Below are 26,102 nucleotides of genomic sequence, written 5' to 3'. Positions count from 1 at the left end.
TGTAATAGAGAGGTAAAGTCCAAGAAAAACACGTACACTTATTCTGACATCCAAAACAGATGGCGCTGTACTGCGCCATGTGTTTTGCGGTCACTAAGTTGTCAAACGTCAACTTTTGAAAATCAGTGTTACCGCAAAAATCGCAATATGTATTGAGTAGTACAGCGTCATCTCGTTTACCTGTCAAATTTGAAGCACGAAATTGTCCTAGACTCCACACATCTTACTAAATCAAAGTATCTTTTCACATAACAATATACTAATAAAGAATTTTTATTTATTTACTTACTTCCTATTAAAACATAAACTCCACAAATAATACATACTTAGTATTTTAAATAAAATGAGCCGAGAACGTTAAAAAGGTATCGATGTATCGATAAAACCTAGTAACAGTAAAAATCTTCTGGGCAGCACTAAAACCGCCATGTTTAGTTCTAAGATGACGTCACAGTGGCACGCATTATTCGTTGACGTTTCACTTCCATAGGTTTCATATTTCAGTGAATGAGACTCACATTGGCTAACCTAAAATATAAAGCGCAGTGCACATTACTTTACAGATCGGCTCGTGGCTAGCACGCGAATGTAAATCGCAGGTAATAAAGCCGTAACACACTACCGCACCGCACCAAGGTCATGATGCGCCGCAAAGGCGCCGCACCCATAAGTGAGAGCGAGAAAGAGATATCTATTTCACGCTCTCACTTATGAGTCGGCGTACCAAGGACGCGGTACGGTAGTGTGTTACGGATTTATTACCCGCGATTTACATTCGCGTGCTAGCCACGAGCCGACCCACGAGACGCGAGTGTAAGAGCTTATTTACATTCGCGGCTTGCGACATGGCGATTAGAGATGCATCGGATATTCGGTTACTATCCGGTATCCGGCCAATCCTGCCATTATTTTAATATCCGGCCGGATACCGGATAGTGACCTACTATCCGGCCGGATACCGGATAGTAACTTTGGCTGATTTTGGAGTAAACAAAATGGATTTAAGAAACAGTCACGGTACTCACGGTCATAATCGTGACCCCCGTTCTGAGTCATGGCTTGTCCAACAGGTCTCCATCGCCATACAGCGGGGTAACACTGTTAGTGTGATGGGGACCTTTTGACCCGGCATGGTTCAGAATGGGTTTTAGTTTCTTAAATTTAGTGCATATTGTTAAATTTATCCTTTGTGAGATAAATATACTTGTACAATGTTCAAATTTAATCGTACTCGTTTATTATTTAAAAACACCTTTTTAGGTACATAATAAGAAAAGTCTGTTAATTCACTAAAATTCCTGACATTTTCGTATTCCGGCCGCATTCCTGACAAACGGCCAATATGCCCTGATATATCAGGAAAATTCCTAACGTCTCCCCCATCTGGGTTGGAAGGTCAGATGGGAGTCGCTTTCGTAAAAACTAGTGCCTACCTACGTCAATTCTTGGGATTAGTTGTCAAGCGGACCCCAGGCTCCCATGAGCCGTGGCAAAATGCCGGGATAAGGCGAGGAAGAAGATTTATTTATATGTATGAAAAATTAAATAATCTTACAGCACTCATGATATTCACATATAATTTAATCAATTAAATAAATACAATAGGTTTAGGTAGGTAGGTATGCTAGCATGCTAAGAATCCTCCATCGATGGGCAGCTCCACGCCGTTTATCATGCTGGCCTTGTCGCTCAAGAGGAAGCACACCGCGTTGACTACCTCTGACACCTCGCCGAATCTAAAAAGTTACGTTATCATTGCAAACTACTTAATGATTAATTGAATTAAACCACTCGTGAAAGTCTTCATTAATGGAAAAAAAACTGGGATATTTATTCCAACATTTAAAGGAAGTGGTTATAGCCACCATTCTTGCTTTGGAAGTGCCAAAGCAAGAATGGTGGCTATAACCACTTCCTAAGAATTTAATTCTAGCTTTGTTACCTACCTAGTTTGAACCTTCTAGTCTAGGATCTGATATGACAGAATACTTATTTTTTTAGATAAACCACATTGGTAAGGCGAAGAACCTTCGCTGAAGCCAAACGTATCATCATCAACTTTAATAAAATTTAGGTATTACCTACCTACTAGCGTGACTTAACCGTCTTCGGCCAAAATTATCGTCAATCCAATTAAGCTAATGCGGCAGCGTGTTTGATAGCACAGTCAGACTGTGGAAGTGTTATTTCATAAACATTTGACTTTTTTGATAACACTTCCACGCTCTGTGCTATCAAATTCGCTGCAGAGTTAGCTTGGTCTTACTCTATCTCCACACAATAAAAGCCTTTACGGGTCATCCATTAATTACATCACACGTTTAGGGGGAGGGAGGGAGTCAAGAAAATGTGACATGTTGTGACAAGGGGGAGGAGGAGTCACAAACTTTGTGACGTAACTTTAACTTCATCAGTAACCGAAAATGTATTTAAATTATTTTATACGCTAATATACATTAAAATAACAAGTTTTTGAAACGATAATCGTTATTATTCGTTTAGTTTTATTTCTTAATCAGTTTTGGGTTATAAAATTACTAATATTTCTTTTGTCAAAAATATTAAAATAATTGCCGATTTCGTTGAAGAAATGTGACGTCACACCAGGGGGGAGGGGTTTGCCGAATGTGACCAAGTGTGACAAGGAGGGGGGGAGGGGTAAAAAAACCTAGAAATTCGTGTGACGTAATCAATGACCCCTTATTTATGTTAGTAGGATTGTTGTAACTTATTAATTTTGAGTAAGAACCTTCCAAGTGGTATTTTCGATAGCATGCCCTCAGCCTTCTGCGGGTCGGACCAACCAAGACGTCCCATCTCCGTCATAATGACCGTAGGGTTGACTGCGTTGACGCGGATGTTGTGAGGGCCCAGCTCGAGAGCCATGACTCGAGTCATCGCGTCGATGGCCCCCTTGGTCGCGCTGTATGTAACGTGCCCCCAAAGAGCTGCCTGTTGATGTAATACACGTAATATGAGTCGAGGAGTTGATAAGATAAGATAATGTTAGGTACTGCTAAGTGCATAATCCGGGAGAGATAAAAAGTACTTACATCAGGATTTATGGCCATTATTAATTAACGCGGGAACGGGAAGAACATCGTTAAGATGGCGTAGAGATGTTCTAGAGCCGGACGGTAATAACCGGGGACGGGGGGACGGGGACGGAAAATGGGGACTATTTTTGTATTGAAAAACGGGCACGTGATTTCATCCATCATTCGGCCTATATACGTCCCACTGCTGGGCACAGGCCTCCTCTCACTCGCAAGAGGGCTTGGGCTATAGTCCCCACGCTCGCCCAATGCGGATGACTTCACATTGCTTCACATACACCTTTTGAATTTCGTCGCGGATGTATGCAGGTTTCCTCACGATGTTTTCCTTCACCGAAACGCAAATGGTAAATATCAAATGATATTTCGTACTTAAGTTCCGAAAAACTCATTGGTACGAGCCAGGATTTGAACTCGCGACCTCCGGATTGAAAGTCGGACGTCATATCCACTCGGCCACCACCGCCCCCTTTCCAATAATTAAATGAATACTTACTTTGGACGCTTGTGAGGAAATGTTAACGATGGAACCACCAGTTTTAGCATCTATCATTTTCTTTGCGACCACTTGGCTCACGTTTAAGACGGATTTTACATTCACGTTCATTAGGCTGGAAATACGACATTAATTATAGGTTTAATTATAGTATGTAAACGACCGGAACAATGCGAGGAGGAAGTAGAAGAAGAAAATATTTATCTACAGTACCTATGTAAAGAAGTTACACTGGCTGGGCTAGCACAACTATCCGTAAAGTCGCATGCCGCGTATGAGAGTTCGAGAGTTAGACTGACGGCCTCACCGATAATCGCATGCGATTTCCAATACATTGCAGCATTTGATCGATTGATTGAATTCGTTGATCTTACTTAGCCGGAAATTATTTAAAATTGCATGCCATTTGTTGCAACTTGCAAGGCCTGTAGAAGCCTTGAGCTGAGTTGGTTCGGTATTCCAATAATGTCTACAGACGACCGCACCGGACCGCGACCTTGGTGCGGTCAGAATATCGCTTTCTCGCTCTCACTTATAGGCTGCGTCCTTAATAGTCGTAACAGACTATAGCACCGCACCAAGGTCATTGTGCGACGTACCGATAAGTAAGAGCGAGAAAGAGATATCGCTTTCTCGCTCTTACTTATGGGTGCGTCGCACAATGACCTTGGTGCGGTGCGATAGTGTGTTACCACTATAACGGCCGTTCGGCGGATCATCTACACGCAATCGTACGTGCGCCGGACCGCACCAAGACCGCGGTCCGGTGCGGTCGTCTGTAGACACTAATGAGTTCGAGAGGCCTCCAGTAAGTACTTAAGTAGTAGGTAAAATTCCGAATTTTCCTTTATTCCTTTCCGCGTTTAATTTCCTACCCTTTTACTTGACGTTGGCTATGGGCAACATCGCCCTCAAGTCCATAGAAAAAAAAAAAAAAAAAAAAGTAGTAGGTACTTAATATATAATGTATTGAATTGTATTGTTTGTAAAATAGGCGTTGGTATTGATACTTGCAAAAATACTAGAGCAATAATAAGATTAATAAGTAATGTTTTGATAAGACAAGATATGCGGTTAAAAATAGTCCACCATGATAAACCGGTCAGAAGGAACAACTTTTGATTGAATACATCTAGGTGTAGGTACCTATTTACTTTAAACGTATTAAGTTAGGCCCCATTCGCACGACAGCTTAAAAAGCGTTGCGTTAAAACCCGACGTTGGCGCTTTTTTACCGTTTCCAATATTTGTGTTCATATGAACGCTTAAAAATCACTTGTGAGTCGTAATGCCACGTACGCATCTCAGCAAGGCCATACTTTATTTGCTATTACGACGTATTATTTGAATATAGCTTGAATATTTCAGGAATTTGTAAGCATAAGTTGACATTTTTAAGGTGAAACTAATAATAATCTTGACGATTAACACCAAAAATTTACACTTGACAGCCAACTGACAGCAGCGCCGGCGCTTTTTTAACGCTTGTGAGAACAGATACACGGAGTTCCGTATGCTCTATTCAATTTGACGTCAACGCTCAACGCCGAAAATCGAACAGTGCTCGATAAAAAAGCGCCGCGCTTAAAAACCGCCTTCGTGTGAATACATACATGGTTATCCATTGGTGTCATTCAAACGCTTTTTTAACGCGCGTTGAAAAAGCTGCCGTGCGAACGGGGCCTTAATGCTTCAAGAGCGATTATATCTGCGTACCTATTAGTCTGTTCGAGATCCTGAAACCGGTGAAAAATAGAGATACTACTCCTAAAAATACGTGTGATACCTCATTAGATTCGTCATGATGCCTAAAAAAATGTATTCGAAGCGTGTATTAGCACACAAAAAATATCAAAAGTTATAAACAAAGAAAAGGGGGAAAAAAGTAGTTATTTTTTATTTCCCCAATATCTCAAAAAGTATTGATATTTACGAAACCAAAATTAATATTATAAAAGAGGAGGATATTTCCAATCAAACATTCCATACTTGCAGAACTGTATCTCCATTATTTATACTTTTTATTCAACGCTGAACACAGCCCTCCGCGCCTTATTTTCGAGAAACGCGCGCGGCGTGAAAAAACGATTACGAGACATTAAATATAATTTTAAAGGTATCAAATATTCACAGAAAAATTAAAAAAAATATATAAGTAGTGTATTTAAAACATGTCAACACATGTAATACTTGTAGAAATTTATCTTAAAGTTATTTTTTCAACAAGTTAGGCAATTGTTAATGAACAAAATTTTCTCGAAATTCCTTCTTTATAGAAAACGAAAAAAATGTATAAGTAAATAACTATTGTAAAATTTTCTCGCTTTCTAGAACCCTTCTCATATACATGCTTAATAAGATAACATTAAATTTTTTTTAATAAAGTTAATACTTTGCTTAAAATAAGTTTTAGAATAACATAGAAAATTGACGAAAAGCGAAAAATAAAGGTAAAATTGTAAAATATAAAACAATATTATAACTAAACTATTAATTTATTCAGAACTTTTATAACGTGATCTTATTAAACATGTACATATATGTGGTATTATCTATGAAAAGGGACCTTATTGTCGATGGCGCTTACGACACTAACATCGATGAGCACTAAACGTAGTAGTTTAAAATTGGTGATTCTGGCCCATTTTAGTTATTTTGATTTCCAATTTAGCAATTAAGTTTCTTTGATTACCACCACCATATTTACAGACTTTTACAAGGATTTCATGCATTATTTTCTAGTATATATAACTTCAGTCCTTGAACTACTTTATTGCTTGTCAGAAACACGACGGCTCATTATTTTCTCGATAGAATCTTAAGTTGAAAACATGCCTAACACTGTCTTTATTTCCTTATGTTAGAAGTACTAGGACGAAAATGTATATGAAACTTACTTCAGTCGATAGCTTTTAAGTAAATCTTCATTATTGCTTGTCCTTTTATCGATACGTTAATTTTTTCATTCATCATTTGATGAATTCAACATTTTGCCTACTAAATTACACCCTACGCGGCAATACCTTGCGCCTATTCCTCACGCCAGTACGCCCGTGACCACTGTCAGCGTCGGACCTGTGCTAGTTTAGCGGACGTTTCATAAAATGGGTAATCACAGTATAAATATGCAAATATGTTATACACACAATGTTTTTCAACATACTTACGAAGAAAAGCAAAATAATTCTTAAATACGGTGACATTTCAGACATTCGTCCGTCATATTGTCATTTTATAACAAGTTGGGCAGCAAAGGCACACACCCATCTAACCAATCCGGAATTCAGTCACGATTGATAAATTGTGTAAACATATTTTAAAAGGCTATAAAATTAAACAAATTGAATAATTTAGACTGGTCACATATTTGTAAAAATCGATTTCTACTGGCAAAACATATTACTTTTTGGCAACCGGGTTTTTTAACCTAATTAGACCCCGCTGAATCCGAATTTGCCGGTTGCTTGATCGAATTCTTGACTGGAAGTGAGCAGTGGCGTGCACTTCATAAAGGCAAAAAGGCACTGCCTACCCTACTATAATTCCGATGTCTATCCTCTTAAACTACTTAATTTAATTTATACCTGATCGTACTATCAGTAATCGATATAACTTAAAACATTCTAAAAATTAATAAGCGCTCCATCTACCGGTTAAGCTTTGTCATCAAGTCATCATCTATAATAATTCTACGCGACGAAGTTTACACCACGCGGCACTAGCGCCGCTACGTGCCTTGCACGGCAAAGACAGAAAACATTTCCGTCTAAATCTTTCTATGTGTGCCTCCCCGTGAGTCGTCGTTACGCGGTTACAGTGTAGTGGACCTTCCTATAAGTACGAGCACACAATTATACAAGTAACGTACACATTTAGACGCAATAGGCAGTGTCTTTCGTACCAAACATAAACGAATGACGCCCGAAAGTTTCCGAATAGTTCCGATGTTTACGTGACTATTTTAAAAAGTAGCATTTGCAAAAACGAGACTATTTTTTTATTCGTTTACAGTATTTGGTTAAGTTTATTTACATTTTTTATTCGGTCGCCATTGTTTGTTTGTTTTGGTGAGTTTATGAGATAACAGTTAACAGTTGCCGGAAATTATAAAGTGCGATTAGTGAAAAAATGGATAATTTTATCTGTGAAAGTTGTGGGTGTGGGTGTGGGTGTGTGTGTGTGCAAACTATTAAAAATGATGCGTTTTCGAAGCTTTCGTTTAGCCAAAAAAAGAAGTAATTGAAAAGACTTGACAACAAAATGAAAACCATCACGCAATTTTTTTGGTGAGTTAGTAGCTCTCATTTTTTAAGGTTCCGTACCCAAAGGGTAAAACGGGACTCTATTACTAAGACTCTGCTATCCTTCCATCCGTCCGTCTGTCATCAGGCTGTATCTCACGAACCGTGATAGCTAGACAGTTGAAATTTTCACAGATGTATTTCTGTTGCCGCTATAACAACAAACACTAAAAACAGAATAAAATAAAGATTTAAGTGGGGCTCCCATACAACAAACGTGATTTTTGACCGAAGTTAAGCAACGTAGGGCGGGGTCAGTACTTGGATGGGTGACCGTTTTTTTTTTGCCTTTTTTTGCATTATGGTACGGAACCCTTCGTGCGCGAGTCCGACTCGCACTTGCCCGGTTTTCTGATATAATTTTGCCTACCCAGTCCCAAATCTCTGTGCACGCTACTGGAAGTGAGATATGTGATATTAAAGGTCCCTTTTTTTAGTTTTGTTTGACGACCGGTCTGGCCTAGTGGATAGTGAACCTGCCTGCGAAGCCGATGGTCCTGGGTTCGAATCCCAGTAAGGGCATTTATTTGTGTGATGAACACTAATATTTGTTCCTGAGTCATGGGTGTTTTCTATGTATATATGTATGTATTTATCTATATAAGTATGTATATCGTCGCCTAGCACCCATAGTACAAGCTTTGCTTAGTTTGGGGCTAGGTTGATCTGTGTAAGATGTCCCCTTATATTTATTTATATTTATTTATTTATAGTTTTTCGTAAATAACTCGTAAACGGTGGCCAATATAAAAAAAATGAACTAATAATCTACACAAAATTTTCAATAAAAAAGATTCAGTACATTTTTAGCAGGGATCAATATTTAAAAAGATAATAAAGAGGGAAAGTTAATTATAATAAATTCTAAGGTTCCTTGTTTTTATTTTTTCGTTAATAATTTGAAAAGCATGACTCATAGCAAAAACAAATCTTACACATAAATCATCATCATCATCATCATCTCAGCCATAAGACGTCCACTGCTGAACATAGGCCTCCCCCTTGGACCTCCATACGTGCCGGTTGGAAGCGACCCGCATCCAGCGTCTTCCGGCGACCTTAAGAAGATCGTCTGTCCATCTTGTGGGTGGACGTCCTACGCTGCGCTTGCTAGTCCGTGGTCTCTACTCGAGCACATTTCGACCCCATCGGCCATCTTCTCTGCGTGCAATGTGGCCTGCCCATTGCCACTTCAGCTTGCTAATCCGGTGGGCTATGTCGGTGACTTTAGTTCGTCTACGGATCTCCTCATTTCTGATTCGATCACGTAGAGAAACTCCGAGCATAGCCCTCTCCATAGCTCGTTGAGCGACTTTGAGTTTTGAGATGAGGCCGATAGTGAAAGACCACGTTTCGGAGCCGTAAGTCATCACTGGTAACACACATTGAGTAAAGACTTTCGTCTTGAGGCACTGAGGTATGTCAGACGAAAAGACATTACGTAGTTTCCCGAACGCTGCCCAACCGAGTTGGATTCGGCGGTTGACCTCTTTCTCGAAGTTGGACGTACCTAATTGGACTACTTGTCCTAGGTAGATGTACGAGTCAACAACTTCGAGTACCGAGTTCCCAACAGAGACCGGGATGGGCAAAACATTGGCATTTGACATAAGTTTCGTCTTGTCCATGTTCATTTTCAAGCCCACCCGTTGTGAAACTCGGTTGAGGTCATCGAGCATCATGCTGAGTTCCTCCATCGACTTTGCCATGACTACGATATCGTCGGCAAACCGAAGGTGAGTGATGTATTCGCCGTTGATGTTGATGCCAAGTAGACATGCGCGAAACAGTGCTTCAAAAAGAAATGCTATATCACATCACTTTTTCGAACACGTAATATTACACTGAGATATCACATCACTCATCACTCGAAACATGACCCGAACGTGAAACAGCGCGCGGGCGCGCGCGAGATGGCCACATTACAGCTATCTCCTACATTACGCAGCGCATCTACAGCACTCTAGTGATTCTAGGGCGTCTCGTATCCGTATCGGCGATCGATCTATTAATTACGTGTTGCGTTTTGTCACCGCTATGTGAAAGATTGTTTGTTAATTCTTAAAAATCATAAATAATGTAATTACTAATTATGTATGTAAGATTCGGAGCAAAAAGAATAGATAGTATAGAGGGGTCCTGTCATTGTAAATTTTGTAGTCACTGTTAATTTACTGCCATCTATCGACACACGGCTAAAACTCAAAATTAAAACGTATAAAGTTATCAAAAAATGTATATATATGGATAAATGATTTTATTATTTTTATATCATTTTGATCCATGTTCATTCACTGATATCTATGAGTTAAAATTGTTAAATATGAAACGGTGTCGTCACGCCATCTAGCTGAGGATAGGCTAAAGGTGTGTGCGGCATCTATTCGAGAATGACTTTTACTTGAATTCCGAGGCACGTTTTTTCCTTATACTTTATTCGTCTTATACGAAGTTACATATGTCTTTGATTCGGAGGTAGATATCTAGATATACCTGCATTCAAATTGATTTCCCTTCATACTTTACCAAAACAAAATGGAATTCCAGGCTTAGGACTGCCAAACTTCGATAATTATTTAAGAAATATGAATTAAGAGCCAACAGGAGTGGTCATTTCTCCATACAAACGTACTCCTCGTTTTCCTCCGTGGTTTTTGAAGCTAGAGCAATGATTTTTTCAACACAGATTAATATTGTCAATATCTGTGTCGGACCGTTTTGCTTTTTTTGATATTTTTGTTTTTTAAGGCGCTAGAGCCCTTTGAAAATGGCCAAAATGGCCTAATTGACTATGCCGCAATGAGAGGCGTGGCATTCAAAACTGATATCAATTAGCCAAAAAAGCAAAACGGTCCAACACAGATAATTTCATAATCATTTAGATTTCCAAATTTGGTTACGATTGGTTAAGTTTTGGAGGAGGAAACAGAGGAGTACGAAACCTCGATTTTTGAGATTTTTCGCAGGATTTTTCGCCTTGTCCTTATCGCACTACTTTTAGGTGCCGCTTCCGTTAGCGAGACAGGTATATTTACCTAAAATGTTTAAAACTCAGCTCCTGTTTCGTCTTAAAAGTAGAATAAAATATACGTCTATTATATACGTAAACTAAATGCGAAGTTTGGTGTATTTAGAAATCAACTTGATTTATATAATACATTATTTACAATATTTACATGTTTCTTTTTCTACAATTTACATTATATGTACACTATATACCTACACAAATCGAATATCTACACTCAGTCTCAATCACAATTAAATTACGGGATAAACAAGTAATAACTCGTACTTCGTTTACCGCGAACCGCGAAAGTCAACCAAACATTTCACAACAATAATAAAGAACGGTTTTGTTTTCGTCAAATTCAAAATCTCAAATAAATTACTCGATTTAGCCACGTCCTTCTCGTACTATAAGAAAACATTTTAAGCTCTACGTGGACGCATTAGAGTTTTAAATCTATTGCAGATGCAGCAAATCTTATTCGTAAGAATATTAGTGAAATTTGCGACAACTTAAACGCACCGCGGCGATCGGCCGAGCGGACCGATCCGAATTATTCCGAAGATAGCCGAAAGCATCGCAGAGCGAGAGCGAGCGAGTACTGAGTGCGAGTGCGAGCGAGATAACAAAGCAATGAAGGCATGGCGAACAAACATGACACTATCACAAGTGGCATTACACATTACGCGCTCTGTGAGTAGACTTGAACTGACTATTCATATCGGCGCGTCAATCTGTGTGGAATTGAATCCATTTCGCGCGCTTCGGCCGGGCCGGTCGTTGGCGCTCGCGCGGCTCGCGTGATGCGTGATGTTTGAAGTACTGGTTGATTTCGCGAAGTGATACGTGATGCCATAGTACGCGTTCGAGAGATATCTCATTTGTGATATTACGAGCATTACTTACACATGTCTAATGCCAAGTCCTTCCCATTCCAGGAGCTTGAAGGCGTCTTCCATTACGGCAGTAAACAGTTTCGGAGAGATAACGTCTCCCTGCCTTACGCCTCTTTGCAATGGAATCGCCCTCGTGCTCTGCTCCTGTACTCGGACCGACATGGTGGCGTTATTATACAAACACTTCAACACTTCGATGTACCGATAGTCAATATGGCATCGCTGAAGAGACTCAAGCACCGCCCATGTTTCCACCGAATCGAAGGCTTTCTCATAGTCCACAAACGCTAAGCATAATGGCAAGTTATACTCTTAGGTCTTCTGTATAACTTGCCGCAGCGTATGGATGTGGTCTATGGTACTATAGCCTTTTCGGAAACCGGCTTGTTCGGGAGGCTGGAAGTCATCAAGTCTGTGTTCGAGACGGTTCGTGATGACCCTTGAAAATAGCTTATAGACATGGCTCAGAAGCGTGATGGGTCTGTAGTTCTTCAATAGGTTGTTATCACCTTTTTTGAAGAACAGCACCACCTCGCCTCTATTCCATGTTTCAGGCGTTATGCCCTCGGACAAGGCGGAATTAAAGAGCTTCTGGAGGACTTTAAGTACCGGTGTTCCACCCGCTCTCAGAAGCTCTGAAGTGATTTCGTCTTTGCCCGGCGCCTTGTTGTTCTTAAGCTGCTTCAGGGCATAAAGTAAATATATATAGAGTCGCCGACCCATACAAGCCTCGCTTAGTTCCACAGAAATTCAAGAGATGTCACTCAGAGCACCATTGGGCCTAAATAGATATTTGTGTCATTTGAAATCTTGCCAATTTTTAAATTAACATGTATAGTTCTAATTTATTTACTATATTACAACAAAAACCTTTTAAAACATCCATTTACACATAGTAAATCGACGCAGAAAAAAATAAATAAATAATGGCATGAACTATTTTAAGCGCCATCTATCGCATTATTAGACAGTTAGTTTCTTGCCGTTGTAACACACTAAATAGCTCGATTGTTTGAGAAAAACTATCAATAGATGTCACTGTAGTAAATCCCATAGACCTAGTATTACATAGATGAGCTATACGCGTGCCTCCGTGAGGGACAAAACATACGCAAAGCGACAATATTAAAAACACGTTTTAACATTCCTGACAACATACCAAAAACAATCTACGTAATTTGGTCGGGTTATTTGTTGCCCACCATAAACCATACTAAATTTTTGGTGGGGAACAAACAAAAAGTGCGACTGTGACAAGGACAAGCAATAATACCGCTTTCTCTGCTACTCCTACTGAAATTTCCATAAGTGCATCTCGATCGGTCGTTTGGCCCCTCCCCCGTGTCATCTCTATATGATTGTACCTCTATGGTAAATCCTCATACTTAATGATCTTGATCATAAAGTTCAACCACAGAAACTTTGCAGCGCTAGATAAAAAATAGTTTTTAAAAATCAGTATGCGACAACACCACAGAAAATGGATTAAATAGTCTTGATACTTGTGAAATTTCTACCATATTTACCGTCTATGAAAAATTTAAGCGGTGCATTTATGGTTAAATAAGTTTAATTCCAACAATATATGTCAATATTAATATGTATACATATACTAAATGTTGATAAATAATATAATCAGCATTGCGATACAGCGAGGAAATGCCGCCAGCATCCTTGGTACAATGCCTCAAGGGCCTATTTTAGATTTAAGCTAGTTATTAATTTCGTTTAGTAGTACCACTGTATATATATTGTATGTAAATAAATGTTTTATTTTATCTATAAAAAAAAAAAATTGAGATATTTGTGAGAATATGACATTTGGCTTCATCAAAATTATTGAGCTTTTGTAATATCCGCGACGGCCTAGCAGTAAATAGGTACAGAGGGCCAACCGCAAACACCAACGTTCGCAAATTGCGAGCATCTTTCTCTTTTACTCCCATTAAGGCGTAATTATATTGACAGAGAAATTGCCCGCAATTCGCGAACTTCGGATTTCGGAAAAACGAAATAAACCATTAAAACAATAAACATACATTCAAAATAAATTTAAGCTTTAACTAGTAGGCCACCCATGCCGTAAGCATAAGCATGGAGGTTGTGGGTTAGAGGACTTCGATCTCAAAACCCACCTCGAACCAATGGGTTTTTCGAAATGTTAGAGAAAGTTCATAAGATAATGCCTATACCTACTAGGTGTGTTCAATTTGGTGTGAAACCTTAGTCTAAACCAATATTATAATATATTATCTATTTATGTAATATAGCCCACGCAGCGTAAGTGTTATTTATAAGTCATAATTTCATAGAACTTTGACGTTTAAAATGACACTTGCACTGCGTGGGCTATCAAAATCGCTGCACACTTTTTACGGTCTGACTTTAGATATGGTGCAAGTATTAAAATGTTTCATTCCACTTACCCGTCATCAACTCTAAATATTGTAAACATTGTCGTTTTTGAGCTCGAATTGCCTAGTGCTGATTTTTTACTAGTGTAAAATTATTCGTCACGCGGAAAAGTAATTCCCGCACGCCGATTTTGTAAGGTTTCACCATGTTTTTCCCGTTCATCACAAAACACAACGAATATTTACCTAAACGATTTTGACAAACACATACCATATGACGTTTACTGACTATTGCGCTGCAAAGTTTCTGTGGTCGAACTCTATCAACATTATTAAATAATAATATAATTTTTGTTCTTAGAAACGTGATAATAATTAAAATAAATTAAACCTACATGGTACCATCACCCACACTGTTAATTGTACATTGGTGGACCTTATGCCTTTTGTATTAAGCTAATAAAGTCCACCGATGTACAATTAGCAGTGTTGTTGTTTGTACATTTATTTACTTAACCTTACGCATTGCAAAATTGTCCTCATATATACATATATTTTAGGACAGTACACCTTACACTAACCGACATACTTAGTAACAAAACATTGTAAATTCTTGAGCAGTTTAAATAGCAGGGCAGGTGACAAAAACTTGCTCAAAGAAAAGAGACATCCGACACTAAAAACATATCCGTATATGTATGAGAGCAATAATACAATGTGTAAATGTAAATAGATACTTATCTTATACATATTTTATGATCATATCAAAGCCATACAAGAGGTGTGGACAAATGGGAATAGACCATTAATATATACACACAATTAAAAAACAAATAAATGTCCTATGAGGATTTGTACCCGGGACCTCCTACTTCATAGGCAGAGCAGGGTCACTGTCACTAATGACTAGCTAGGAGGCCGTAGAAATAATATACAATTTATTTCATTATGTATTTAAATTAAGTACAGACAGCGTCGTATAGTAAATAGCATCCAAAATATTCAAATAGTTCAGTACGCCATACAAGTAATATGGTGTACCGAACTATTTGAATACTTTGGATGCTACCTACTATATGACGCTGACTGTACTTATATAACAATTGACAAATCAGACTGGTAGCCACACTCTAATGGCTAATCTAGGATTAAAACTTTTTAGTGGCTGGCCATCTTTGTCAAAATATAGAGCCTCAAACCACATCAAATATTTAAGTATATAGCCATTGCACGCCAGCATTGAACAAATTGGTTATTGGTGGGTAGACAAAATAAAGTCACTATCATTTTAAACATTGAATTTATTAATTGTATTTTATTATTTTTAAGAGAATCTTCATAGCATGTGTCTGTTCGTCGATACAGGAATCAATCTCAACCATCTTCCACTCAAAATATTTTACTTGTGGTACAGAGATGCATTGACTATTTCATCTTCACTCTCTTGTTGCATACATTGCTACTTCTAGTGGCTAGAGGCTGGGTCCTGAAATCAGAAACATATTTGTTATATATAAAATGTAATATCACACTAAAGTTAATACACAGTCACAATAAGGTGTCGCTGCGGGGCAAGCGTGGCTGGCCTTCACATTGGAGTCTGTTTGCAAATTGATTACATACATTTGCTTACTTTCACTTGCATTAAGTGGCAAACACTAACCATTGTATATTTAGACCAAGAAAATTCTGCAGCGATTTTGATAGCCCATGCAGTGCATGTGTTATTTAAAATAACACTAAATACTTTGGAATCTTTCGCTAATCAATATTAGCATGGGGGGTTAAAATAAAACTTGACAATAGTTATTCGTTTTACAAGGGGGCAAAGCAGTTATTTAACCGCTCATGACGCTCATGCTAATGTTGTTTCCCGAGCAAGCAGAAGATTTGAACTATGACAGTAGCGAGTGGTTCGAGAAGTAGAATCTTGAGCGTTGTGAGAATTCAAGGCACGAGGGTTAAACAAACATTGCCACCTAATGAAACACAAAATTTATCACCACGCCAACGCAGGGAAAATACCAACTATAAAATACCAAAAAAATCAAATCCACATGAACATTATAAAGAATTTATAATTCAAAATCATCATTTAAAAGTAAATTCTACCAGCTAACATAAGGAAACTGAAAAGTTAGATCGGATTACTTTGCCCCACATGTGGGAAAAATGCAATTTTCTCATTAGTATTTGAACAATCAAGAGGGCCTTTACCAGTTGGTGTGGTGATAAATTATTTAATTAACCTTTGTATTCAAAACAAACTTACCTGAAGTGGCAAACAGTAGACACTGTCAGATTAATATGTAGATTTTAGGATTAGTAGTGTGCCGTTACTACATCGGCAATTCACGTCATCATCACGGGTCTTTCCGTCTATTGTAGACGATTTATTCATTGCTGTTTAGACAACGGGTTTGGTGACTGTGGAGGCCGATGCGTGAGCGGCACGACCTCCCACATTTTGGGCAGAGAAAGCTCATGCCACCTGAGGTTCCAGTCCTTTCTTTCTGCGACACCTTCTGCTATCTTAAACCAGGCTTGGTCGCATAATCTTCCCCCCTCCACTACACGCTTGCGCCATCCATCACGGTCTTTAGCTAAGGCTTCCCAGGTATGGTGGTCGATTTCAAATGCAGACATGTCTCGCTTAGCACAGTCTTTAAAGCGCCGCATCGGTCTTCCAACGTTCCTTTTAGCATACCTACGTAACTGCACCAAGCAAGACACGTCTAGGTATTATATTTACGTACTTGTACTATATTTCAAATGAAGCTATAATATAAAATTAAAAAGTTTGTATAAACAGAAACAAAGCAAAGGCATCAAACGCGATGCCGGTTCGTGACGACTTTGTGTGTGTGACAGTTTATTTTTAGTGTTGCCGTTGAAAGTTCTTTCTTGTCCCTAAATAGAGCTTTTATGATTTATTATTATACAATATTATTAGTTCAAATAAAATATGATATTCCAAAAGACTACAAATAATATTATATAGTACTTAAATTCCAAAATAATGAAATGCCTCAGTGTCCATTTCTGCTTTTTTAAGGAACAGGCGTATAACATTACCCTGAAGTAGGGGACTAATTTTAAAATAGCAATAATCAGTACTTTATGCCGTTTTTGACGTTTCTGTGCACGCTGTTGTCTGTCTATACTTAAAGGTCACATAATTAGTGATACAAACACCTGCCTGGTCGATATAAGCAAAATTAGATATATTTATTACCTATTCTAATTACAACAGAAAAAGTTTATAAAAACAAAAATTAAATGCTTTTGTAATAATTTCCGGTTTGATAGGTACGGGTTTTGCCATGGTAGAAGTTGAAAAGGAACGTTATGAAAACATATCTTTGTATAGGTACTAAATACAATGGTACAAATCCGTTGCTTAAAAATAAAAGCAAGACGCGACGTTGCCAAACTGCTGCGAAGCGAAAGTTTGACTCGACAACGTCGCATCCTATTGTTACAATAGGGTATTTTCGAACTAGTCAAATCAGTTACTTTTTTATAGTTATTGCAATGCAACTTGTATCGTAAATTTTTAGAAGTCACGATAAAGAGTGAATTGAGCATGTATTGAGGTATTTTATCCCATTAACTCCAAAATCGTCTGAATCACACATTTTTATTTAATAACTTATGCTTTCGTGGCAAAAAGGCGGAAGGGAATAAAAAAGTTTTACTTTTAATTGCCATTTTTTTCAATGTGGATTCTGTTGTCACTGTTGTAAGCATATGCCAATTGAAGAAAAATTGATTATTAATTCAGAACATATAATTATGTAAAAAAAACAATATTGATATATATCTAATTAATTACATTTATACGGTCATTTATATTAAGTACAGTGTACGAACGACGGCTTCATTCAATCGCGCGTTGTTCAAGTAATACTATTGGGTCTCGAATAATACTCCTTTTTGCCCAATCGCGCGTTGTTCAGGTGGGTCATTTATAAGCGGGTCTCGCATAATACTCATTTATTTAAAAAGTATCAATCAGATTACTTTTTAGCACTAGTGTAAAAAAATCAAACTTTACGCACGATTTGCAGCTACAAAAACTAAACTTTTTGAGCAATTGTATTAAAAAAATATAAAGAAACGCTCAAGTACCAGTGGCATGGTGGTAGGGAATGCAAATCGGTTATAACCGAAACCGAAATATTCGGTTATAACCGAATATTTTGACAAAATTTCATAACCGAATATTGGAAACTCGAATAACCGGTTACGGTTATTTTCGGTTATTTATTTATGACTTAAATTGTATGTTTTTATCATCAAATGACTACAAAATCCTGCCATTTTTGGCTGTGACGCCTGTGACTATAATTTTTGTCATTCGTGGACTTTAATAACAAAAATATACCAAATTTACTTCCCTTATTAATGAAATATTTTTATTGAATATTGTATCACGTTCAAGGTCATATTTTACTTTTACTGTATTTGGTGTGTTTTATTAAAAAACGAAGACTTTTACTCACATTCCCTAATACTGTAGGTACTAAAACAAAGATTTTTGTATTTTTTTAATTACTTCATTGTAAATTTATAATTTTTCGTCTAAAATAACCGTAACCGATTATAACCGATATTCGGTTATTTTTCGGGCATAACCGTAACCGAAACCGGTTATGAAGTTTGGCCGGTTATTGCATTCCCTACATGGTGGCAAATACACGGACTTTCGCTAGTAGTAATGTCTAATCCTTTTGCCATGCACCAATGGTAGCATGCGCAAAATTATTATGACAGGTATTTATTTTCAGCCGGTTTAAATAGTTTCGGCAAGACTTATGTAGCATATAATATATAAATATTATCATCACCACAGTATCGTTTTCCGAAATTATTTTATGGTTATACCGTTTGGCTACGCTATTTCTCTGTACCCTGCCTCTCCCTTCCCTCCCTGTACTCCTTAAGTGCCCTAACTCTCTTTACTCCTACTGAAAGATTCATAAGACTATCCTGTTCGGTCATTTCCTTCCACCCCTCATGCCTGATCCAGTTTTAAACTAGATTCATGATTTATTAAATTCACTATAAAGCGACATCTGTTGATTATTCCTAATCGTTGGCAACGGCATATGTCTACTAACTTTCAATGAAGATGTATAGATGTCGTTAGGAGTTCTATGATTTGGATGTGACACAGCGCCATCTCGTGTCCATGATAGGCAATAGCGCATTTTCAGTGACGCCATCTGGTAACGATGCGCTTTTAGGCGGTCGCATTTTTAATGTATGGGATGGCGGCGTCTGTATATATGTAGTCTGTGTTCAGGGCCATCCTAATCTCGTACAGACTGATGTCCGGGATATCTTCGGTATAATGTCGGGACAGCTTGGCTCTTGGATCTCCTACCAAGCTGTCAACGGGCTTTGCGATCGAAGTGTATAACTGTCCATAGAACCTCTCGATCTCACCTAAAACCTCCGCTTTGCTCGACGCTATGCTGACATCTTCCCGTTTCAGCTTTGTCAGCTGGCTTTGCCCAATAGACCCTTGCTTTGCTTGCGTTGCTTTGTCCTTTGCGAACACTTTGGAGCCTTGGTTTCGCTCAATAGTCTCTTTAATACGGTTAGTATTAAAGAGACGCAGATCATGTCGCAAGGACTTAGATATACGTCTATTGAGCTGCCTATATGACTCCGCGTCATCGGGAGACTGCAACTGTAGCGAGCGTCGTTCAGCCATGAGGTTTAAGGTTTGCTCGGTCAATTTCTGAGGTCTATCTTTACGGCGGGGTCTAAAAAACTTAAACCCTACTGTGTGGACAGTTTCCACTAGCCCGTCGTTGATTTCGTCCACTGAAGCCAAGTTCTCTAGGCAAGCAAAGCGGTTAGAGAGCTCGAGTTGAAAGCTTTCGGGGTTTTGAACATGGGCTCGAGTAGGTCGGAGCGTAGACTTCATCAGGCTGGACCTTTCAAGTTTAATATTGATATTCAGTGTGCCTCTTACGATTCGGTGATCACTACCGGTCTTTACCCTGTTGATCACACATAAATAATAAACATAAAATTTCCTACAAGAAACATGTAGAACACTTTTCGCTAGGATCAATATTTAAAAAGACAAAGCAGCCGGTAAGTTAATTACAATCAATTTTAAAGTCCCTTTTTAGTTTTTTGTAAATAACTCGTAAACGGTGTCCCATAGCAAAATAGGTTTTATGAATAAATAATCTACATAAAATTTCCTGCAAAAAACATCTGAACACTTTTCTCTAGGATCAATATTTAAAACGATATTAAAGGAAGAAAGTTCATTACAATCAATTCACATGTCACTTTTTTTAGTTTTTAGGGTCCCGTACCTCAAAAGGAAAAAACGGAACCCTTATAGGATCACTCGTGCGACTGTCTATCTGTCTGTCCGTCTGTCACAGCCCATTTTCTTCAAAAGTACTGGACCAATTAAGTTGAAATTTGGTACACACATGTAAATTCGTGACCCAAAGACGGACATCTTACGTAAACAAATGAATTTTAAACATGGAGGCCACTTTTTAGCCAAGGGGGGTTAGTTAACATTAAGAACCTATTTTGCTATGGGCCACCGTTTACGAGTCATTTACGAAAAACTTAAAATAGGGACCTGGAAATTGATTATAATTAACTTACCCCCTTTAATACCTCATTAAATATTGATCGTAGCGAAAAAGTGTACAAAACCTTTTTTGTGAACAATTTTATGTTCAATATTTATGTATAATATTTTTTGCAACTGCCCCCGTTGCAACCGTTTACGAGTTATTTACGAAAAAAAAGCGACCTGTGAACTGATTGTGATTAACTTTCTTCCTTTAATATCGTTTTAAATATTGATCCTAGAGAAAAGTGTTCAGATGTTTTTTGCAGAAAATTTTATGGAGATTATTTATTCATAAAAACCTATTGTGCTATGGGACACCGTTTACGAGTTATTTACAAAAAACTAAAAAAGGACTTTAAAATTGATTATAATTGACTTACCGGATGCTTTGTCTTTTTAAATATTGATCCTAGCGAAAAGTGTTCTACATGTTTCTTGTAGGAAATTTTATGTTTATTATTTGTGTAAAATTTGTTTTTGCTATGAGTCATACTTTTCAAATAATTAACGAAAAAATAAAAACAAGGAACCTTAGAATTTATTATAATTAACTTTCCCTCTTTATTATCTTTTTAAATATTGATCCCTGCTAAAAATGTACTAAATCTTTTTTTATTGAAAATGTTGTGTCGATTATTAACGTTTAACAATTTTTTTTATATTGGCCACCGTTTACGAGTTATTTACGAAAAACTAAAAAAAGAGACCTTCAAAAAGTGATTATAATTAACTTTCCCGCCTTAATATCTCTTTGAATATTGATCCTAGCGAAAAATTGTACGGAATCTTTCTTGTAGGCAATTTTATGCAGATTACTTATGTTTAAGAAAATTTTTGCTATGCGCCACCGTTTAAGAGTTATTTACGAAAAACTAAAAAAAAGGGACCTTTAATATCAACTATCTCACTTCCAGTCAAGAATTCGATCAATCAACCGGCAATTTCGGATTCAGCGGGGTCTAATTAGGTTAAAAAACCCGGTTGCCAAAAAATAATATGTTTTGCCAGTCGAAATCGATTTTTACAAAAACATGATCAGTCAAGTATACACTCATATTGTATACATATAATTAATAATTATTTAGGTACACTCACCGACCTCACCGTCTTACCTACCATTTTTAGGGTTCCCTACCCAAAGGGTAAAACGGAACCCTATTAGTAAGACTCCGCTGTCCGTCCGTTCGTCCGTCCGTCTGTCAGCAGGCTGTATCTCACGAACCGTGATAGCTAGACAGTTGAAATTTTCACAGATGATGTATTCTGTTGCCGCTATAACAACAAATACTAAAAAGTACGGAACCCTCGGTGGGCTCAGTGGGCGAGTCTGACTCGCGCTTGTCCGGTTTTTAATTTCATTAAGTACTCATCAAAATTCGAATTTACTAATAAATCTTTTTCAATATTAATTGCCGAACTAAAAATCCCGGAACTGACGATTCAGAATACCGATGTCGTCAGAATAAGGACGTAGACGTGCTGCGCGGGAATGGTGCGGTGCGCCGCGCGGGGCGCCCGCCTGCCCGTTCTACCACTCGTCTGCTTCACCCCCTTGAAAACGTAAAACTCGAGTATAAGAGCGCCTTAAATATTCTATACACTTTTTCGCTAGGATCAATCTTCTTCTCCTTCAACCTAGCGTTTTAGCTAAGCGTCCGGTCTTCAGCATCCTCTGGTGTGAGTAGATTTTAAGTAGATTACTTATGTATCAGAACCTTTTTTTGGTACAGGCCACCGTTTACGAGTTATTTACAAAAAATATTAACATTTGATCATATTTAACTTTTTACCTTAAATATTTTTTTAAATACTGATCCTAGCGAAAAAGTGTATAGCATATTTAATGTAGACAATTTTACGCAGATTACTTATGAATCAGAACATTTTTGCTACAGGTCACCGTTTACGAGTTATTTATAAAAAACTACAAAGGGACCTTTAAACCCGATGACTGATAAGTTCATCAGCGTCACATAACATAAATTGACCTCCGCATTGGATAGACAGCAACATTGAATGTTCCAGTAATCAAAGAAACTTAATTGCTAAATTGGAAATCAAAATAACTAAAATGGGCCAGAATCCCCAATTTTAAACTACTACGTTTTGTGCTCATCGATGTTAGTGTCGTAAGCGCCATCGACAATAAGGTCCCTTTTCATAGATAATACCACATATGAGAAGAGCTCTAGAAAGCGACAAAATTTTACAATAGTTATTTATAAATATTTTGTCGTTTTCAATAAAGAAGGAAGTTTGAGACAATTTTGCTAATTAACAATTGCCTAACTTGTTGAAAAATAATTATAAGATTAATTTCTACAAGTATTACAATTTTTGAATGAATATTTAATACCTTTAAAATTATATTTAATGTTACGTAATCGCTTTTTCACACCGCGCGCGTTTCCCGAAAATGAGGCGCGGAGGGCTGTGTTCAGCGTTGAATAAAAATTATAAATAATGGAGATACAGTTCTGCAAGTATAGAATGCTTGGTTGGAAATATCTTCCTCTTTTATAATATTAATTTTAGTTTTTTAAATATTAATACTTTTTGAGATATCGGGGAAATAAAAAATATCTACTTATTTCCCCTTTTTTTTGTTTATAACTTTTGATATTTTTGTGTGCTAATACACGCTTCGAATACATTTTTCTAGGCATCATGACGAATCTAATGACACACACGTATCACACGTATTTTTAGGAGTAGTATCTCTATTTTTCACCGTTTTCAGGATCTCGAACAGACTATATGTACCTACATTAAGTCCGTGCCTTGAATATCCTAGGTGACTAAGTTGTTCATGTTAATGTTGCAATCGTAATGTCTAGTAGGTAAGAATGTAAGTACCTACTGGTAAGTATCTTAACATACTTAGTTACAGTCAATAAAACTATTAGCTTAGCACACCACACCACGCAGGTGTGCATTGCATACCTACATATTTGTATGCAGACACATGTAGAGATGCTGAGCTAATAACTTGCCTACATCGTAGAGAAATAAATACATAGAGTGCCCTATCTATACATCAGTTTTAGTACCAAAACGACTATTATTTTCGTAGTCGACATCTATTCTAGCATCGAGTAGCGGAAATATCAGTACTGCTACTTGACAATAGATGTTCCGATGACCTAAAAGTGTAATGCTTAACAATTTTCAGCTAATATTATAACTGGATTAACCGGAACTCTATTTTCACTCTTTCTGCTTTTAATATTAGTTGTAAATTGTTGTTCAATACAATTTTCGTGAGTCGCGACACTTAGATAATTCTAGTATCAAGTAGCGGTACCTACGGATAATTCCGCTACTCGATGCTAGATGTCGACTGTAAAAATAATATTCGTTTTGGTATCAAAACTGATGTATGGAGTGAGCACTCTATTCTTATTATATTTCTCTATGCCTACGTATACCTACATATAAAGGTGATATCTAGCAATTCATAAAACTGTATTGGCACTCAAGATACCTGTTTACACGTATTATCGCTGTTAAGATTAAATAAGTTTACAAGGTTTACTAACAGGTCGAAATTCTCAGGAGTAGTGGTAAGGAAGTCCTCTGTGAGTCCGAGCGCCGCGTTGTTTACCAGACAGTCGAAGTGGCCCAGAGTTACCAGCACCTTGCGAGCCTGTTCCCAGTCGGCTAAATCCAAGGCCACGGTCGTGATGGAGGGGTACTCCTTCTGGAGAGAGTCCAGATAGGACTTGGTGCGGGAGATGGCTACCACTTCGGCACCGGCGCGCCATAACTCGACAGCTATTCCTCTACCGATACCTAAATATTTAAAATTAAATGATAGATCAAGCTAACTCGGCACAGACTTAATTTGTAGTGACGAAGTGTAGCAGTGTCACCTCAAACGTCTAAAGCCCCCTCCACACTGGTGCGCGAATCGCGGCGCGAAGGCGCGAACGCGAGTGCTGAGCGGGCTTAACACTTATAGTAGAACTTTTCCAATTTGTTAATTTGTGATTATTAAGCGTTTTTGAAATAATTTCTATTAATTTTATCGACTTTACCATGCTATCTTCTATTCATAATTTTAAGTGGTCATGGCTAAGCCAAACTAAAAATTCATTACAAAATGCAGATTAAGTACCTAAAAAATATAGTTGGTCAAGCAGATCTTGTCAGTAGAAAATTTGAAAAATGTAGGCGCGAAGGGATATCGTCTCATAGAAAATTTGAATTTCGCGCCTTTTTCTACTGACAAGATTTGCTTGACCATCTATATAAGTACTGCAGGGCACTGCAACTAGTTATCACATAATTATTATCTAGTTGTCCCGATAGCGTACACAATTACGTACTTACATATCGTATCGTACGTTAACCGCGTAGGTACCTATTTCATGTTTTATCAATTCCTTATTTTAAACTTTTCAAGTCTCAAGTTCAACTTGTACCTATAAGTGCCACTTGCACCATTCCACTAACCCGGGGTTAAGCGGTTAAAGCGTTAACCCATTGTAAAATTGTACTGGTAACCATGGTAACTCCAGGTTTAACCGGTTAACCCCGGGTTAGTGAATGGTGCAAGTGGCCCTAAGTAAACAATACCTAGGTACTATAAAATAAATCATGGATAAAATAGGTATATTTACCTTGACCGGCGCCTGTGACTAGAACTCGCTTATTTTTGAAAGAAATCTCCATTTTGTTAATGGAATTAATAGCCAAATCAACACTACCACGGTCGCGGACGGACGCCACTTTCCGTACTGAGCCGGGAGTTACGATAATATAATGTAAATACGAGATAATTCTGATTCGCATAAACAAGTTAAACGTGGTGAATGCATTGGGTGGATGTTTTATCATTTTATGGTGTTTTGCTGTTGAATGTTAATGTCAACCATTTCATGATCTTGTTTGTAGGTATAAACCCATGCGTATTTTTGACTGTTGCAAATGAAGTGGTCCTTCAAGCCGGATTTGTGTATAGGTAGGTACCCGAGGTTTTTTGTGTAGGTGCAATTTTTAGTTTAATACTAAATACATAAATAATATGTTTGCATCAATTTTTTTTTTAAATAAGGTTTCAATGTGTCTTGCCTACTTCGTCTCATTTTGAATACGAGTTCGTTAGGTATCAGCCGGCCTAGCCAAGGTTACAATCGCTATCGCTTCGACAACGAAAAGCATTATGTCTCTCTATCACTCTTCCGTATTAGTGTGACAGTGACAGTTGCGTTTCGATCGCTACAGAGCGTAAGCGATCTTGAGTTGAGCGATCTTGGCTACGCGGCCAGTATCTAATCCGACACAGGTTTCAGGAGTAAGGTAGGTTGCTATTAATGCGTGTAACGTCTTTGATATAGTTAAAATAATAGAGATACGTAAATAAAACAAAAT

General features: G+C 37.8%; 2 protein-coding genes across 2 annotated transcripts in view; both read right to left on the bottom strand.

Moving 5' to 3' along the window:
* Window positions 1-26,102, bottom strand: part of LOC134791442 (uncharacterized) — a 251,576-nt gene that overhangs the window by 109,084 nt on the left and 116,390 nt on the right. The window lies entirely within an intron of this gene.
* LOC134791443 (L-xylulose reductase-like) lies at window positions 1,564-25,464 on the bottom strand. The gene is made up of 5 exons (XM_063762465.1): window positions 25,352-25,464; window positions 24,269-24,521; window positions 3,553-3,667; window positions 2,750-2,952; window positions 1,564-1,736 (listed from the first exon to the last, which is right to left on the bottom strand). The coding sequence occupies exons 1-5, from the start codon at window positions 25,401-25,403 to the stop codon at window positions 1,625-1,627; spliced, it is 735 nt and encodes a 244-aa protein (XP_063618535.1). The 5' UTR covers window positions 25,404-25,464; the 3' UTR covers window positions 1,564-1,624.

This window comes from Cydia splendana, chromosome 6, assembly GCF_910591565.1.
Source record: "Cydia splendana chromosome 6, ilCydSple1.2, whole genome shotgun sequence".
NCBI lineage: Eukaryota > Metazoa > Arthropoda > Insecta > Lepidoptera > Tortricidae > Cydia > Cydia splendana.
Note: the sequence above shows the minus strand (reverse complement) of the source record. Positions and strands in the feature narration are given on the sequence as shown.

What these genes read in the sequence shown, in the direction of transcription:
- LOC134791443 (XM_063762465.1), bottom strand. Translation starts at nt 25,403, where the DNA reads ATGGAGATTTCTTTCAAAAATAAGCGAGTTCTAGTCACAGGCGCCGGT. An exon ending in AGTCACAGGCGCCGGTCAAG is followed by an intron (nt 24,522 to 25,351) that starts GTAAATATACCT and finishes TTAAATATTTAG; the next exon opens with GTATCGGTAGAGGAATAGCT. An exon ending in TTTCCTCACAAGCGTCCAAA is followed by an intron (nt 2,953 to 3,552) that starts GTAAGTATTCAT and finishes TTACATCAACAG; the next exon opens with GCAGCTCTTTGGGGGCACGT.